The following is an 18,178-nucleotide window of genomic DNA, read 5'->3' on the forward strand; positions in this document are numbered from 1 at the left end:
CCTCTGAATGCTGTCATCGGGGGTATACCTTAGTAGAAATTCGGATCATGTGTTCCGTGACAGTATCATGATGATGACAGGACAGTGTACTGTGTTCAAAGGACTTGTTCTCACACTTGTATTCTGCATGTTGTTCACACTGCACAGTGAAGCCGATTACTCCCATCAGCTCACTTCAACTCACAACGGACCAAGTCACATCCAATCTAACGGTCTGCTGGAAAGTACAATTCGAACGGTTATTGAGGATTTTTGAGTGGGTATGGTTCATTTGGACACTGAAGAGAGATGTCGTTGCAAATGAAGATTTGCTAGAGCCTGTGGGGTCATTGTTAACAGTTCAGGTAAACATATTTAGCCACACGAGTGTTTCTAAAATCGGCTTCGCTGTGATGCCGACATCTACGCCGAGGGTTAACCGAATTGGTCCAACACTTTAGTTACAGCACGGCTTTAGTGTCTTAATAGTTATGTGTAGTTGTAGTTGTATATATATATATATATATATATATATATATAGTATTCACCTGATATCATGGGAATGGCTCAGCTGGTTATGAGTGAGTTATGGCCTCTCTTTCGCAGGGACATCTCCCTTTCATACGAGCAAATTATTACGTAATTAGCTCGAATTTCAATGATTGGCGCAATCGCTCAGCTGGTTCTAGATGAGTTATGGCCTCTCTTTCGCAGGGACATCTCCCTTTCATACGAGCAAATTATTACGTAATTAGCTCGAATTTCAATGGTGCAGTGGCGCAATCAGACGTGCATTGCTACTGTGACCATCTGTTATAGCATCTGCGGTGTGACAAGCACCCTGTCACAAAGACCGCCTTTGTCATCCAAAAACAACAACCACAGTAGAACATAGGAAAACTCCGTTAGGAAGCCAGCTCCGTACAACCGCCAATATTGGGGCTGGCCAAAGCTGCGTGAAGTCTACACAATTTTATTAACTGATTGATGCCATTGGCGTGGCATCACTAAGTAATAGTTTGGGCCAAACTTCTGCGTCACATGGATCTTCTGAGGTTGAGGTCATTGATACATAATTTAAGTAGTTTATTTTTGTAGATATCACCTCCAGAGAAGACCGACCCTGTAGTATATATGTTGGGTATGTGGGCAGTCCGCTTGAGTACCACTGCACAACTCTATAAGTTGCTTACTTGATTTTTTTTGGGTTCTGCGTTTGTTATTTTATTAAATTTGTTTGTTTATTTCATTTCATGTGCATCTTTATCCTGTATGCATTGTGCAATATTTCGTTGAATGTTGTAATATGATATGCTTCTTTTTATTGCAGTATATTTTGCTTCATTTGAGTGATTTACTCTAATGCCAGAAGGTCTGTTTGCTTTCAGGGCTCTCTCACTTGTTTTGCGTGCATCACACCATATTTCATTGTGTTCTGCCCAGATGTGTTTTGTTGTACATTCTTGGACTAAATCTATGTTTACATTCCACGCCTATCGATACAAATGACCCGCCCTAACATTCCGAAGATTAAGCTTACAACCAAACTGTAAAATGGCTAGTACTTGCTAGCCTTATGTGTGGGACCGAGATGTGTCTCTTGAGCCATGGGGATCTGGTGACTCTGCGTGTGTCATGAGGTTCACCTACTCGTTTCTACCCGCTAGAATTCACAATTCTGGGCCGCCCGTTGGACATTTTATAGCTGTGGAATTGCTAAATGCTGTCCACCCTCATGTTTCATTCTTTCTGGTTTACACCGGCTACAGAGCTTCCAGATGGATGCACGTACGGCTCAGCGTAATCCACATGTCTCAAGGCGCTCCTGTAATGCCAACCCTAAGGGGTTGATCATTTTGGGTGGAAATTTTGTCTTTGTGTCGTGCGATCTAACGAGGATAATTCTTCGAGGCTTGCTCGACAGATGTCCCAAATACAATCTTCAATACACTGATCTACTGAGGCCAAGTGATTTTTCCGGTGGTGCATGTAGTTGGCTGCTATTGGTGATACTCTACTATTGCAGAGATTGGTTTTCCTGTGTCAGTATCTATCTGGGATGATCCTGCGTCAGAATGTTCATCTTTCATGGCTAGATGGGGTTTGATTCGGTTCGGTTTTTCTGTGTTCCTCGTTTCTTCATGTTCTTCGATATGACCCTTCTTCGCATCAAGGTTGTATCGGAATGTAGTCGTTTCGGGGGTTTTTGTGGCTGCCGTTCGAATTGCACGTTAGTAAATACCGTTTGGATGACGGAATGCATATTAGCAATTCTCAGGGGCTTCGAAACGGCGAAGGTAACACGTTTTTCGCTGTTTCTGTAGATCGAGCTTTTCGAAGGTATAGTGAATGGAGTCATCCGATCGGCCTGCGCGGAAATTCCGGTCACCTTCAAATAACAGTATATCACACTCACACACCTTATCGACCACGTTCTACAACTCATCGAAAAAAATTCTCTGACGATGGAGTCCATTAAAGTGGTGGCGACAATACCAAAGCCAGCTACCGTGGTTCTGAGGAACGGTTGCATTAGTCAGTCAAACTATTTCATTGTTGGTAGTATAGGTAGATTGGAAGATTCTGCAAGTGAAGCCACTCTATACTGAACAGCCTGGGAGCACTTTAGAACTTGGTCATCCTAATTTGAAATCATCATCATTATACATCTCGTGATACTCCAGGGAGTTCCAAACCTGCCACCACCCTGCTGGTGGTTTGAACTGGATGACCAGCATTCTGATTAATGCTCACAGACAGGGTATAGCGTCACTCATTCTTCAGTCACTGAGTCCATACGTGGGATCAAGTGTTATTTTAGACTTGAGAGGTACCGTGTTTATTGTTTGGACAGATATTACGGCTGTTGAAAGAATGCGGAGTGTTTCCCCTATATTTCTAACGAACTACCGAAAACTGGTTTACCCTATAATCATAAATTCATTTGACACGCGCTACTTTTTAAGATAGTGTAAGTTTCGGTGAGTTCTCATTAGTGCCATAATGTGTGTGATGTATCTTGTTGCTAGATGACCTAGCTGAACTGAAGCGTTGCTTACTAATTTCTGTTCTGTTCTTTTCGTTTTACTTAACTGCCCCTATTTCCCTCTCTACCTAACTGCATTCGCCCGTCCACATTAAGCGTGAAGTCACGCGTTTGTTGGGGATTTATTGTCCGGAAAGTGATTTCACCAAACCTCCCGCTGGTGCGTTAGTCCGGCAACCTTCAATGGTCAACTGTCATCGGCGCAAACGACTGCTAACGAAAGTGAATCGAAGCCAAACTGGGAATCACTCAAGTGCACCTCCACCAGAAGATACGCAGTCAGTAGCGGCTCCGGACAAGAACGATTCGTTGCATAATGTAAACACTCAAAATTGTGAGGAGCCCATAGAAATTGGACATAGCGAACCAGGTCGAAGTAAGTACTGCTTCCAAGGCAATAGAAAACCTGGGCATTCAGGTCTCCAGTGCTGTCAATTTAGAGCGATCCTCTTTACAGCGAATGTATCAAAGAAACAACACCTTCCTGTGGCTCTGATTTTCCTAATGATTGAATCCACTTTGCGGAATACACCTCGTAAGATAAGATACTCGACAGAATAGATCGTTGTTGCCCCGCCATCGTACACGACCTAAGAGACGTAACGAGCCTTCAAAATGTGATAGTTTCCACCGATCTCTCACTTAGATTTCCCCGACAAACCATCAGTTGCACTCTTATGCTGTTGCTATCGTTAGTGGTTAGGAGAAACCCGCTGTAACTTGGTTGGCCTTTGATCTTCATGTCGAATGGGTTCCACTTTCGAGTGAAAACAGCTGAGCTGTGCAGGTATGTCCACTCTGCTCTCGATTTTATTCGTTTAAGAGGCCGTTTCAGCAGAGTGACTACTACCGAGCTCTGGTCACGCAATTAGAGGTGGAGTTGCGAACATCCGCTCCTGGGTAGCTGATTGTGACACTTTTGCGTTATTTTGCATCGCACGCATGTTGAAATGAAGCAGTTTATGACTTTTGGCGGTGAACTGGCTTTGGAATTGAATACAAAACGGAAACACCTATGGAATACTTACGAAGAGCTTCACCACCATATCATGTAGGAGCAGGAAGCACGTTTTTATTCCACACCAAGTAAGTCAAACATCGTCAACATGAACGTGAATTAACTAAGGTGGATCTCAAAGAAGACACCGTCGGTGAGAAAGTGAACCGATATAGCCAGAATTGCACTATGAAAAGATAGTCTGCACTGCACAGTGGATTCGAACTTACTTTGGCACATCATGCCCGACATTGAAACGATTCAGGCAAAAATTATACAGCGAAAAAAGGAGCCGTGGCCACAACAGACAACATTGAATGCATTTTAAAGCAAATTCAGGTTTGTAGGAATCGTGTCCTAAGCACCCTAGGTCACCAACGTCGAACTCTTCTTTGAGAAAGTCCCCGTGGAAGTTCTGTCTAAACGTCACAATGTGACCCAATGTTAATCGCATCAAGCCCAGTATCAATTTTTAAGCAGGCTGCTATGCCATATTAGTCAGCTTTCACCCAAACACTTTAACCGGTTGTTTCATTTGGGCTTATCAAGAAGTGGACTTTTCAAATATCAGGTCGGACCTTTTATGTAAGAAGCATCTACCTAAGGGACACATCGAAGAGGACAACAGTTTGGGCGATTCGCGATTTCTTTGCATCTTGAATATGTCATTCTTCCTTTATAAGAAACCTTCCATTGGATCATAATTCTTTCTTGATACAAGCTTTCTCTGTTTAACTCCCCCACACCAAAAAAAGTCCTAGGTAACTGAGAAGGAAATACTACTTCTCAGGGGTATCACTCAGGCAGAGACGAAGCAACCACCGTACAAATGACCAAAGCTTCACGTTCTAGCTAAGGCGAACCTGACCGGGTACTATCTACCCGAAGCATGCAGCAGTTGGTCAGCTTGCGGTTGAACTCTGGGACTCACCACCCCAACTTGAGTGAGAGCTTTCACCGTTCAATATTTTACGTGGAAAACCGATGTGAGCATTACTTATCCGACGTTTCAATGTGTACGGCAGTTAAGCGCCAGTGTTTTCGCGCTAGTGGTGCTTTCAACGATTATGATGGTGATGGTGATGATGCAAATGACGTGTGAAATGATGTAAAATAAGGCCCTTGCCTTTTTGGGTCTAACCTTCATGCGCGCAATACGTCAGCGGAAGCACCTGCTTTTGCGTGGTATTTCTTGTAAAGAGGAAGAACCATGGTAAGAATGAATGAATCAGCACTGGGACAGTGTGACTGTGGGTTCGATGTTTGATTTTCATCCAATCTAGATGAAGATAAATTGGTAGGTACTGACAACATGTCGAACTATTGCTAGTTTGGTTTCGTTAGAATGGCACCTGGTCTGCTTGATAAGTAAGTGACGTTTCGTCACCGTATTTCCTCTAGCTCTATTTGCGTTTATATGCTTTTCGATGTGTATTTGATACATATAACTTGACTGGTTGTTGAGATCTTCACTGGGATGTCGCGTTGTGGTATGATTTACTCATATTTGATGGGTTCGTTGGATGTCTTCATCTATTTAGTTCTGTCCCTTCGTCCCGACCGGCTCATTCGCGTCTACTCTCACTTGCGGTTTGGTCTGCCTTCCTCCAATCCGATCGATCACTTGGACTCCCTCTATTTTTATCAATCTCCTGTGACTTGATTCATCTGCCTTCAAATTTCGTTTCGTTGGGGTTCTCGTTGCACTATTATGTCTTGTTAGCGTTGTGTAGCCTTCTTATTTGTTATCCTTGTCCGGATTTCGGTTTGGTGTTATCCGTCCATTGTCGCGTTCTTTCAACATTCCCTATTGGTTTCTTCTCAGGTTTTCTGTGCGATTCTGAGTTCTTTCGTCCTCAAAGGTCGATAGATTAGGTCGTTCCTCATATGTTTGTTGATGGATTTCTTGGCTGATTGCCACGCCTTCATAAATTCACGTTTCATCTTTGTTCTTGCTCCGACTAGTGTGTGGACTTGGTCCCAGCTGAATTTGTATTATTCTCGATCTCACTGTACAGGAGTGACTAAGAATTAATCGTGCCTTTTAACAGCGCGTCAGTTTTCCTGTAGTCTTGTGGGTAGCTTCTTTCCTCTTTGTCCCAACTGGTGTTCGTCGCAAAAAATGCGTTGAATTTTGTGGATAACTTTGACTTTCTTCGTGATTTCCAGTTTCTTTTTTTGGTTCAACTGTTTTATTTTTCGTGTTTCCAGGCTTGCAGGCTACCCTGTATATTCTAATATAGTAACACTCTTATAGTCGGAAATATTCTTGATGCAGGGGAGAACGATTCTTTTGCGTTCTCCTTATGTGGTTGAGTTGGTCGACTTGCGTCCTTGTTTCAGAGATTTCCAGTTAAAATTTCTCGCGCAAATTTATCTTTTTATAGATTTTCTCTTTGACTATGTTTTATGTGGTGCTGCAGTGTTTCGGTCCTCTTGAACAGTGTTCGGATACAGCTCTGTTTCTGGCAACATGAGTGATCACTATGGTAGTTAGGTTGGGGTCGCCTTCTGTAACCTCAGTTTGTAAGCGAAACCGTCAAGCATCAGGATGGGAGGGCCATCTCGAATAAAGAAGAACGCCTCGACCGGTGGGCTGAATACTTTGAACAACTGTCGTGGCCACCAGCTGGCACTCACCTAGAGCCCACAGGTGAAGTAGAACCCTGGACGGTGAACGTGGAACCACCTACGGCCTCGGAGGTTTACGACTGCATGTGTTCTCTCAAGCGCCACCGACCTCTTGTGTGAATGACCTCCCACTTGCATGGTTCAACGCTTGTCCGATCTGTTTGCTTGCATTTGGCAAAAGGAATCTGTCCCAGACAACTGAGGGAGTCAGTGATAGTGCCCATTTCAAAAAAGGGACACGCATTGAGTGTGGTAACCACAGAGGGATCAGCTTGACCCCGGTCGTAACGAGATTGTTGACGTCCATTGTGCTTCGTCGCCTTACGATAGCTCGTGAGACACTGACTCGAGAGGAGCAAGTGGGATTCCAACCTGGTAGGGGTTGCATCGATTAAATCTTCACACTCCGTCAGGTGCTAGAACAACGCCATACGTATAAGCGGCCCACAGTTCTAGTATTCCTGGATTCGCAATGCAATTCACGAAGTACACTCATTCGCACCAGCATAAGGATCCTCAAAAGAGGTGACACCGGTCGAAAAGTTTTGACATCTTTATGAGTAGCCTGTTCCGTCTGGATTTCGTCCGGCTCATCCAAGTTTAGAGAGAGAAAATGCCACAGAGGTCAGTGGGTTACGGAACCACGGTGGTGGAATTCACCTAGTCTGATTTATTTAGCCAGGCGCGTGATTTACTTCTAGCTTCATACAAATTTGGACGTATATCAGGCTAAATAATCATAGATGACTAGCCTGGTTCTTTATCTCACTGTGTCGTAACAACAGGTGTTCTTGCGTGCGTAAGTGACGATTCGTACACTGCACAGTTCTCATTGTACTGACTGTATAGTCGATGTGAACAGCCTTGATCCGTTGCTATAATTGTATTCCGTCATGCATCCCCCAAGATACCCTTGTTGGAGCGGCCACAACTGAACGTTAGATTGCCGTTGTTACTTCCGCGTTTTTCGCCTATAGTCTCTGATTCGAACTTCATTCTTGTTTATCCTTGTTTACAGTTGTATCCGGTGCACCCGAGTTGGCTCCCACGGCGTCTCAACCTTTACTTCAGCCATCGAATCCAACTGTCCCCATTTTGGGCGATGTCGCGACTATGTACAATCTTGTACAGTTTGGCTCTGGAGCATTATGGACACGTGATTTTCTGTCTACAGACGCTCCCTAATTAATAGATCCACCTGACTTTTCACTTTTGTGTACACGCAAGCGTTGTTTCTGAGAGTCTCTTGCATTGCATTTCCCAGAGCTTTGTAGTGGTTACGAAGTTCAGCAGCCTGCCCACATCCATCTCCATAGGCTTTTCTCCTGTTCCGCGATGGTGCCTTTTTCTCGGTGTGACGTGATCCTTTGCCCGTGTCAAGGAATGGCCTGTCTAATTCAACACCATACCTTACTTCGACTAGAACATGTCTGAAGTATCTTTATCGGGTAGCCACATGGCTAACAAGTTGCCTATATCCACTGGGCTACGAAGGTTTTTTCTGGAGTATGCCATTTGTTAGGGGCAGTTAGTTACAGCGCTAACCCCAGCCAAACGACTGGTTATCGTCGTTCGTTGATTTGAGTCTTAATCTTGACCGCTTCGTGCATTGAGTTCCTGCCATCGGTGGCTAGTATTGACTTCATGACATTCGGAAGTCAAATGTAAAACCCACTTCTTTCTTCTTCAAAGTGAGACACTGGGTTGGCAGACACTCTCAAACGCAACTGCATGCTGTTGGTACACTACTACTACACTACATCGACAGCATGACATCAGTGTTGAACACTGATGCTTTACTGCCGTACAACCGTATTTTATTTGAAAGCTGTTGGTAATGTGTTGGGATATTGCTAGCTCGGGTGTATTCATTGTTGGTTGATCAGGTGGCTGTTGCTCCGTTTTCTGAGCTTGGCAGGGGTTTTGTCGCCAACAACGCAATGATGATGCCTCCTCGAATGGTGAAGAAACGTCTGCAAGTCAGTTGCCAAACTCAGCGAACAAACAAACAGCCACCTGACCAATTATCACTGATGCACGCTGCCTTGGGAGTTCATTCGTGAGTTGATGCATTTTGGTAGGAATTTAAGAGCACTCCCAATATCGCTTTCAGACAAGGAAAAGGACGAATTCTGGGGTTAAATGTTGGGTCTGATCAGATTCGCATTGGGAAGGATAGTGAGGAACTAGGGTGCTGCATCGAAATTTTGCGATGCCACAATTCATAATTTAGTGGATTACGAAGTCTAAAGCGCATATATCAGCCAGCAGGTTCGAATACGAATTCTCCGAAACTGGGGCTATTGATCCAAGTGAGCCAAGACAAGAGCAGATGTCTAGTCGGATCCTGGATCGCCTTTCAGGCTGCCCAATTTGCCAGGACAGGTGACTCGAAGTTAGATAACTTGGCAAAATACAACAAAGACCTACCTTCATGACATTCTGACAGTAGCAGGACTGTACTTGACCGTGAACCAGGTAGAAAGTGGAAGCGCAACAGGCTACAGCGGTTTGCTTGAGAGGCCATCTACGCTGTTAGGATCGACACTTCACAACGAACTTTTTGACCTGTTACCCACTTTCCACTACACTATGGGGGATTGAAGATGTTCCACATGATTCCCATAATGTAACGATAATCCTTTCGTATGAATCATCATCATTATCAGCTGTAAGAACCGCGCACTTGTCCTACAGTGGTTGTAGCTGCCACAATTTAGTCCATCGATGATTTGGGGAGGTAGGGGCTAGCTGCGCATTTGAGGCGGATTTTGTGCGTAAATACAGGTTTGTCAGTGGACTTTTAAGTGGGGGGATTGGGAAAGGAGTTAGGTATTGAAGGCAAGAGCTTGGATGCGCGAGCATCATTGAGGGCGTGAATGGGCCACGTCTAATATTGTCCAAGTAGTGGCGGAAAATCTGGTGTTGGTTTTCAAAAGACAAATGCGAAGAAGTTTGTGAACGTTGTTCGTTGTGACGTTACTGAGGCATTCAAAGCTACGTAAGTTCTTCAACGTATGTATGACTAATCCTCATATGGTGTGTGGTTCGAATGCTTATTGCCAACACCGGTTAATTGTATCCCTCTATTAGCCATATGTTCAATCAAAGTGCGTGAATTTTTCTAGAGCTCGGTGGTTTTTTTCGAGAACTATGAAAATGTCAGCGACTCTACTTTCATGCTACAGGGTGGTTGACTGCAGATTACAGTCTCAGTATGCTCATGACCATCGGTAGCCCCTTGGTGCTTATCTAAGCAGGAACTTTCCCATCTCCCCCTTTAATTGCACTCTTTGCTGATTTGTTGTGCTGAATTGAGCAATGATGTCCATAATCTTTTATTTACGGATATCAGTTCCTTTGTGGAGGAGTTTTACACTTTACATGACACTTTCTTTCAATTCCTAAAAGGAAACCTCCAAGATTTCTTCATTCTCTCCCTCTGTATTGATTCTCCGACCCCGGATACTTCAACATGTGCAAGTGTCTCAGTTGAGTCCTCTTTGATATCCTGCTTCATGCGCTGTTTTATGTGTGAAACCATATTAATCTGTCCAATTATTGTGGCTTTCAAGAGGAGTTCGTATTGTTTTCTAATTAGGGCTTTCAATCTTAAGTACACATGCAGTCGGTGGATAGCCTTAGCGGCAAGATAGGATGAGAGGAGGCAATAGATGGCACAGTATATCCAGACTTTTTTACTTATTCTGCCGAGCCACGCCCATGCAGATCTTTGCTCAAGTGCTAGTGACCTTGTTTGGGTGTCAGGACCAGTTTCTCCTGCTATTATTTTCTCTAGTGTGAACAACAAATGTAGCACGTAGTGTAGGATCGATCTTGTCAGAGCACCCGCATTCGGTTGACAGTCCTCAATTGACTTTTCCCCAACTCCGTCAGTAGTAAACCCCTCGGGACATCTTAAACAGCCGGCGCTACTAGGCCAACCAGTTTCTCCTCTGTAGTATCCACGAGGACACCTACTACATTCTTCGTTGAACGTGTATGCCGTGGTTGCTTTCCCGTCAGGACAAGGATAACACAGAAGTTTGTTGTCGATTAGTACGGAGGCTGAACTTGTTTCCAGAGTTCGATTCATCAACCTATCAAATGTGAGGTTAATAACCACTGGTTTGCGCCGCAAAGTGGAACTTCCTGGGGGACAAAGATATTGAGTACGCGTTGCCACTACCAGTTTTTGTGCTAAGTCTTCGTCTTGGATATAATCCTGCAAACCCTCTAGAATATACATATTCAAGCTGTGTTGCAAGCGTGCATGTAAATAACCCAATTCTTTGCTGGTCGGATTTGCCAAAACCTGCAGCAGCCGAGCAGACAGGTTAATTCCAACACCTATTTCAAGAAATTCAATAGTACTTGAAATGTTTGACGTCCCGAACTGTGTTTGTTGAGGAAAAGTTTTGCGTCTTTGGTATATGCCTTCACATGTCTGGTGAAACTGTCTCCCGTAAAGTCGTTGATCTTGACACCATTCCTCCACCAACCTAGGCATCACGCTCGCGTTCCCCATTAGAATCTCTGATGGAATCGCATACTCCCATACGATTATTGGTTGTACGTAGATTTTGAATGTGAAAACCACCTCCCTTCCGACCCTATTTTTTCTCTGGAACACCTTCCAGGGCTTACGGGAGCCGATCACAGTGCTGGTCTGCAGTTCGATGCAGGTAACCGAGTCAATATGGTTGACTTGCAGTAGCTGGTTGGCTCCTCCAATCCAGCCTCTGAATTCTGGGATGAGGCTCATCTGTTTTGCATTTGGTGGTGTCTCACGTTGCACGTACTGGGTAACCGATATCTCACTAGCTTCAAACTTGGCCACGTGGACTAGCAGAATTTCCCCAACATGTATCAGTCTACCGAGACGATCATACCACGCTGCGATTGAGTTGGCACTGAAGTTGACTTCAAGTTCCTCGTTTTGCTCTACCCATCGTTCAAGTGATTCATGTTTCTTCAGGGCTCGAAGTTTGCATGGGAGAGAAATCTGTTTTCCTGCAGGTAACCAGACCGTATGATGTATTTTACATTGGCATACTACGATAAGATAAGTAGCACACAGAAGGACCCATTGAGTTCCCATATACACCTTTGTAGTCCTGCTACACTAGTCCAAGACTTTAGAACGATTCAGTTGTACAATGGCACAATTCGAATGACAGACGATCGATTTGGTTATTATCTACTACCCCAGCATGTGCGTGCACATGAAAATCACAGCTTTGGAAGTAATATGGTTTTGAGGCACGGTTTTACGATGGATCCATCTGTTTATTTTGCGACGATCCTTCTTGTCCCATCTATTCACTTGTTATCGTTACGCGGCAAGGTATAATCTCCTTTCCCATTGTGATCCACTTCAATTCTTGGCTGATGGAACAATGAAAAAAGGCTTTCCTACATGATGTAAATATAATGTAATCAAAACTTGGAAGTACAACCTAAATGTGTCTCCTCAAATGAGCGAACAAATCGTGGTACACAAAAACGGGGACATGCTGAACAGTGAAATAATCATTGAGTTATTTTTCCTGCAGTCTGTACCAAACAGTTGCAGCAAAGAATTGACATTTCGTGATGAAATGTTTACAACATGTGTGAAAAATTCCTTCATTATGAGTTGCCATGCTCAGCCGCAAGAACACAGCAAAAATGCAGTACGATTACGACCTGATGCGGTTATTTCTGACTGCAACACAAGTTAAGGACTAACTTGAATTGACTGTGAAGTAAATATCAGACTTATGCATTATTAGATATGGGACTTGAGACCCTATTGGCTATCTTAGAAGATTAATTGGAAATTTTGCTTCGAACTCATCAGTACTCGAATTTTCGAATCGAAATTTGACGAAAAATCGAATAATCTCTTAAGAATTTTCGCTGGATCAGTGCACTGACATGCACTGCGTAGAAAAAAATCCGAAAATATTAAGTTTTTAATCACCTGTACCCGCCTGCACGCTGTAGCTCCGGTACTGTCCACAAGATATATGCACGGACCGTTCACAATTGGATTGCATAAGAAAGTATATTACAACCCTCCATATGAATTCGAATGTACATCTGGTTGTTTGTTCCGGTCATTAATCAGGTGGCTCTTGACCAGTTCACCGTGCTTTGCAATTGGTTTGCAAACAAACTGCCACTAGTTAGGGAGACTCCATCAACATGCAATTGTTGGCATCCACTTGATTGTGACGAAAACTTCTGGAAGCCAATTGTCAAACTCGATGAATAGATAAGCCAACAACTAACAAACGCACCCGACTTATCAGTGGTTCGACATACGGGTTGTTTGCTTTATTCAACTGGATCACTGATGGTTTTCTTTGAACCTGTCAGACTGATTCACGAACATTCGAAAATGCCAAATCATATCCACTATATTCTACAGTAAATTGTTCCAACTAACGCCACTGGGCCATTGCTGGTCATTTCACCCGACTGCTTTCCGACATTTGATGGAGTATATAAGCTAGATACTGATACAACACAAAGTGTGACAACCTATATAATTTAGCAGGATACCCAGGTTATGCGGTACTGCGCGCGATTGTTCGATCCCTTGTTGAACTATCCCAGTAGGCATTGTGTGCACCATCCACTTATCTGTCATTGACAAGAAGTCAGTGTTTGTGCGTCTCCCAGTTAAAGAGTATCCGTGAAATACATGGGAGCGTAAGATCGAGGTTTAGGATAATAGAGTCTCAGTTCTGACTTCGAAGCACCAACTGAACAGCTGAAAGAGTCGGTGCGCCTGCACTGGTTAGCTCGGAGGAAGAATTGATGGGTTTTTGAGGCCCAGTAACTCACATGGCTATTCTGTCGCACAACTTCTAGGGCATCTAATAATAATATGTGATAAAGTTGGGTTTACTCTGCATGATGAGATAGCGCACAACAAATTGGGTTGCGAATACGGAATGAAACAGTGTAGACATGCGACAAATACACTTATTTGCATACCAATCTGGTTTTCATAGTTATTCACTTGAAACCCAGCTGAATCTTTCATTAATGTTCTTATTTAATTAAACAGCTTACAGACTGAAACATGAGGCGGCCTGGTGCAGTACACTAAGTAGAAGCAGAACATAAACGAGGTATTCGGTTGGATTTCAAGTGAGTCACCGTAAACGCCAAATTGGAATGCAAATGAGTACATTTCGCTGGTGATTACTTCTAGTTTTAAAAACTCAAAGCTGGTCTAAAGGAGATCGCCAACTCGTGTTTAGCATTAGACAAAGCCCACACATGATTGTAGCACTTACAAAGAATTCACCTAAATATGAGAATGATGGCCAATTACGTGCGCTTCCGAGACCAGAGCTTGTAGCTTCTCTCCAATGGGTCACGTGACTGGGAGCTAGGAGATACTATGTGGCTGTTCCTTCCTTATCCTTACTCATTATCAGTGTGCATCTCAAAAATCTTCAGGGAAATTTGAACCCGTAACCTCCCAGACAACAGTTGAAAATCATACCGTTCAGCCACGCGTGGCTGTGAGCTTAACTTACACTGGCACCACTTTTTTGACTGTTTGATTCTTTGGTCGTTTTCGGTTTTGTTCACTAAGTCGAAATCATCTGCAAGCGAGAGTCGCTCCAAGAACTCCATACACAGATGGATTATCACAGCCGTTGAGGTAGAAAGTAATCCGACAACCAGGTTTGCTTTCCACCTGTCGCACTGTAAATTGATGGGCTGAACTCTCAGGATTCCAAACCAGATAGAAGTCTTCTTCGGTCTACCAACACTTTCCCATGTATGTATTACCATAATTACTCTGTTTTACTTATCGCAAAGATGGATTATACTTGATCGTTCGTTTAGAAGTGGGTCCTTTAGTGCAAGCTGCAATGAAGCCAAGGAGGATTCTCCTGTAATGGAATTTCTTCAAAGGAATCCTACATATGTAGGGTTTGAGTGCCATTCAGTGTAATTCAAAGATGAACTTACTGTTATTAAACTGTGTGTTGCAGAGGTAGTTTTACTCTTCCACTCGCCATCCGAGGCCTCTGTAGCGAAGAGAGGTCGTCGGGAAACTCTCACAAAGCAGTGCGCTAAACTGCATGAAGTCACTACTGGAGGTCACGAGACCGCTGAAAATATTAAATGTCCACGAATCCCGGTTCTTTGATTTCAATGAGAACAGCCGACTTCAACGAATTTGCAACTCTTTATGAGTAGGATATCTATGTGATCACTTCTGCCACAGAGTGAACTTCAATACTCACAATTCTGAGAGTAAATATTTGTAGTGGAAATTTTGACATCTAAAAATATTTCTAAAATTTACTCGAAATTTCGTCTTTATCCATTGGGGCTTACAGACTCAAAATAGCAGGGAATAAATTCCGTACTTGAACGATTCACTACAGTCATTCCTGACTGCAGCTTTTGGATCTTGCAGAATACATGAGGTTCACACACGTTTGGGTGCATAAACTTTGAACTTTTCGAAATGTTACAAGCGCGATTGGTTGAAATAATCTTGACTGAAAATATTCCAGTAAGTTTTTGAACGAAACCTGACAAGCTGTTGAATCTCCGCTGAGTTACCAGAAGACCATTGTAATTACACATATTGGACGAAACAGAAGTGAGACAAACTAAGATTTTTTCGATGTTCCTGAAACCTGCCCTTGGTGGGGTTTAGAAATAAAGTCGAGCGAGGACCAAACATAGTAAAACTATTGGGATTACCAGTGGACACGTGTAACAATCTGCTGTAAGAGCATCGTTCATATTTTATGATATCTACGAAATACGCTTGTTTGCGAATAGCATGATGTGAAAAACCAACCAGCATCAGTCTTAGGAATCTTATGTATTCCCTATTTTCTGAATTTATTGTCGTCACATGTAAACGGTATTACAAACCTCATGGTATACTAGAAAACATGATGGCTTGAGAAAGTCTCACGTGGAGATAAAAAAATTATGACAACCGCATCTATAGGGTTATCACAGGTTGCTCCACAATGTCACGCTGAGGTCTCCGTGAGCGGGCGCGAAGCTTCGAGGTGCACACGCTCAATCCTGATTGGCTGATTCTGGCCAATCAGGGCGTGGCTTCGTTTGGCTGATAGTCTGCACGTGACACACCCGTCCAATCGACGTGATATTCGGTCGTTTAAACAATTTGGCCTCCGGATACACTTGTCCCTTGAAGACCCTGTAATTTGATCACCGCTTTGATCTGACTCGTGGCTGCTCATGGAGTCGCTATCGGCTACTGGTCTCCGGCATATATTGTTGAGGCACTGTATGTGCGCACTCGAAATTGGCGATAGCCTTAACCGTAGCTTATACATAAAAGTTAACTGGTGTGACGTTGATGAACCCTAGCAAACCTTGCGAAACTACTGTGCTGAACAGAAAGCAGCTCAAATGCATTAAGCAGAATTCTACTTTGGGCGAGAGGCTCGTCCATATAGGAAGACAGGTTTTTGGCTCGGTTATTTAGAGGCGTTTGGACTAAATGACTAAGTGAACTAAATGGAATTCTAGCTGTGAATAAGCCACATAATTTGTTATGGTAATCCATTCATTGGCTGGGGGCTAGTGACTCTCGTCAATGAAGATACCTACCAAAATTAATTTTCGGAGAACTGGAAACTTCAGAGAGAAGGATATGAAAGCTTTATGATTCTGAGTGCGTTCAACGCGGAGTAAAAGAACGTCAATAAACAATGTTTTGGTTGGAGAAGGCGCTGGATCTATCCACATTCCGCTAATGAATAATGGAAACAAAGAGGCGCGGCAATCCTCTATGTCAAGTAAATTAAACATTTGATTGGTTCCAGATTTATCACCCACCCAGACACCAAAGGAAGCCATCGGTCAATGTGCACTAACCTCGAAGCACCTAGCTAAGTCATGCAATTTTCGGAACTGCATGAAAGGAAGTATAACCTAACCGCTTTAGCGGTTCATGAGAAAGGGATTACAAATAGGTATCTCAAATACCGTTACCCATTCTCCAACTAGCGTGTCGAAATATTCGACAATGAGGCCACTGCTGTAAATTACCCTCATCCCTCTCTAACGAACCTAAAGGCTGTCATGAAAAACAACCTAGCTGGTCGCAGCTTTTGTGTCCGACTTAGAGGATGACTGAAAAGATGCTTCAAATCTGGCAGGCGACTTCACTGTAGGTGTAGGCGTTGACCAACTGTTGTGGAACTGATGGGGGCGAGATGTAGTAGCAATGGAAGAAGGAACAAATGGTCAACGAAACTCTGCTAACGTGAGCTACATTTGGATCCGGGTGCTTCCGTAAATATCAATCCTGAACACCACACCCGAGGCCTGAAGAATCCAACCTTGGCAAGTGGAGCGGAACACAGCTCAAGGTCAACAGTCATAGGTGCGTGGGTACAGAAAACCTCAAATGTGGACAAAAACATATCCTAGAATTTGTGTTATCCAATGAATTACCGACGTCGTTTTTTAGTGATCATTCCTAGTAATTACGATAATTTCGGCTGAGAGAAGTGCCTATCCATTTTTGCTGATGATTTAGGTCAGGAAAAGTCACCCTGTCGAGTCAGATGGCATGAGCAGACAACTTTGAATGTTGACAGCATGGCTTTTTCCATCATCTTCCATTCACCCTCCAACCATTCTTCAGCACAAACCCTTCCAACAGCTCCCCAGATTGTCACAATAATTTTCAGCTGCAGAAACCTGTTGGAGTTGACGGGCCGGTTACCCCCTCATGGTCATGTGTCCTGAGCGAAATCGAGTAAGCAACCAGGCCCGCACAATGGAGAGATCTAATTGGGTTGTATACCGCAGAGAAACGTTAATCTCTAACTGAGGCTCTCCTCCATATGATCCAAGTGAATGCATGACGGGCTCGGGTCGGTGACCTCTAAGTAAGGCAGGGTAACTACATGTCTTCACGGAAATGGTCAACCAAAGTAAATAGTCAGATATATTTTCAAATTTCCCTAACATATGTGCAGTCCGCTGAGATGATGTTACTGAACGTTCGTAGCAGCGCGTGAGGCAGGGGACGCTGCGTAGGAGCGATGAGTTGTTGGATGAACTTGCTGAATCCCAGTAGGTACAGAGCTTTTTGCCGGACCGAACTTTACGTGATAGGGGCACATCTTTCCTGGGCAAGTGAGGGCCTGATCCATACCACCACACTGACCTGATCACGTTCGCGTACCCAGCAAGATGATATGCGTCTTTCCTATACCCTAATACATTTAGGATAAATGCGGTGTGGGCGTACTTTCGCAATTCAATGTGTGTGTGTACGTGTGTGGACGCCTGTTGTCTGACGTATCACTCTAATGAAATGAAGCGTCACTGGCGCATGTTCGCCACCCCTCCCTCTGCAAGCTGCATTGAAAGTTCAGTTGGCACAATACTGATGGATTTTTCTATGGATAAAAGCGACTCAAAAGTGTAGGCCAAGTAAGTAAGCCAATGCTGGCAAATGCATCCACTAGCACGAACTTTCTGATTAAGTACTTATCATGTAGTGG

The 18,178-nt window shown here is 43.7% G+C and overlaps 2 protein-coding genes across 2 annotated transcripts in view; one reads left to right on the top strand and one right to left on the bottom strand.

Annotated features, from left to right (window-relative positions):
* T265_06489 (hypothetical protein) overlaps window positions 1-11,825 on the top strand; it is a gene marked incomplete at both ends in the record, with an annotated part of 33,476 nt that extends 21,651 nt beyond the window's left edge. Inside the window, 3 exons of the mRNA XM_009171763.1 lie at window positions 3,122-3,401; window positions 7,672-10,144; window positions 11,294-11,825. Of these exons, the coding sequence (XP_009170027.1) occupies window positions 3,122-3,401; window positions 7,672-7,838 (447 nt within the window). The remainder of the gene's footprint in view (window positions 1-3,121; window positions 3,402-7,671; window positions 10,145-11,293) is intronic.
* Window positions 11,826-11,975: 150 nt separating this feature from the next.
* Window positions 11,976-18,178, bottom strand: part of T265_06491 (hypothetical protein) — a gene marked incomplete at both ends in the record, with an annotated part of 36,974 nt that continues 30,771 nt past the window's right edge. The window contains one exon of the mRNA XM_009171765.1: window positions 11,976-12,041. Within this exon, the coding sequence (XP_009170029.1) occupies window positions 11,976-12,041 (66 nt within the window). The remainder of the gene's footprint in view (window positions 12,042-18,178) is intronic.

This window comes from Opisthorchis viverrini (genome assembly GCF_000715545.1).
Source record: "Opisthorchis viverrini unplaced genomic scaffold opera_v5_133, whole genome shotgun sequence".
Lineage (NCBI taxonomy): Eukaryota > Metazoa > Platyhelminthes > Trematoda > Opisthorchiida > Opisthorchiidae > Opisthorchis > Opisthorchis viverrini.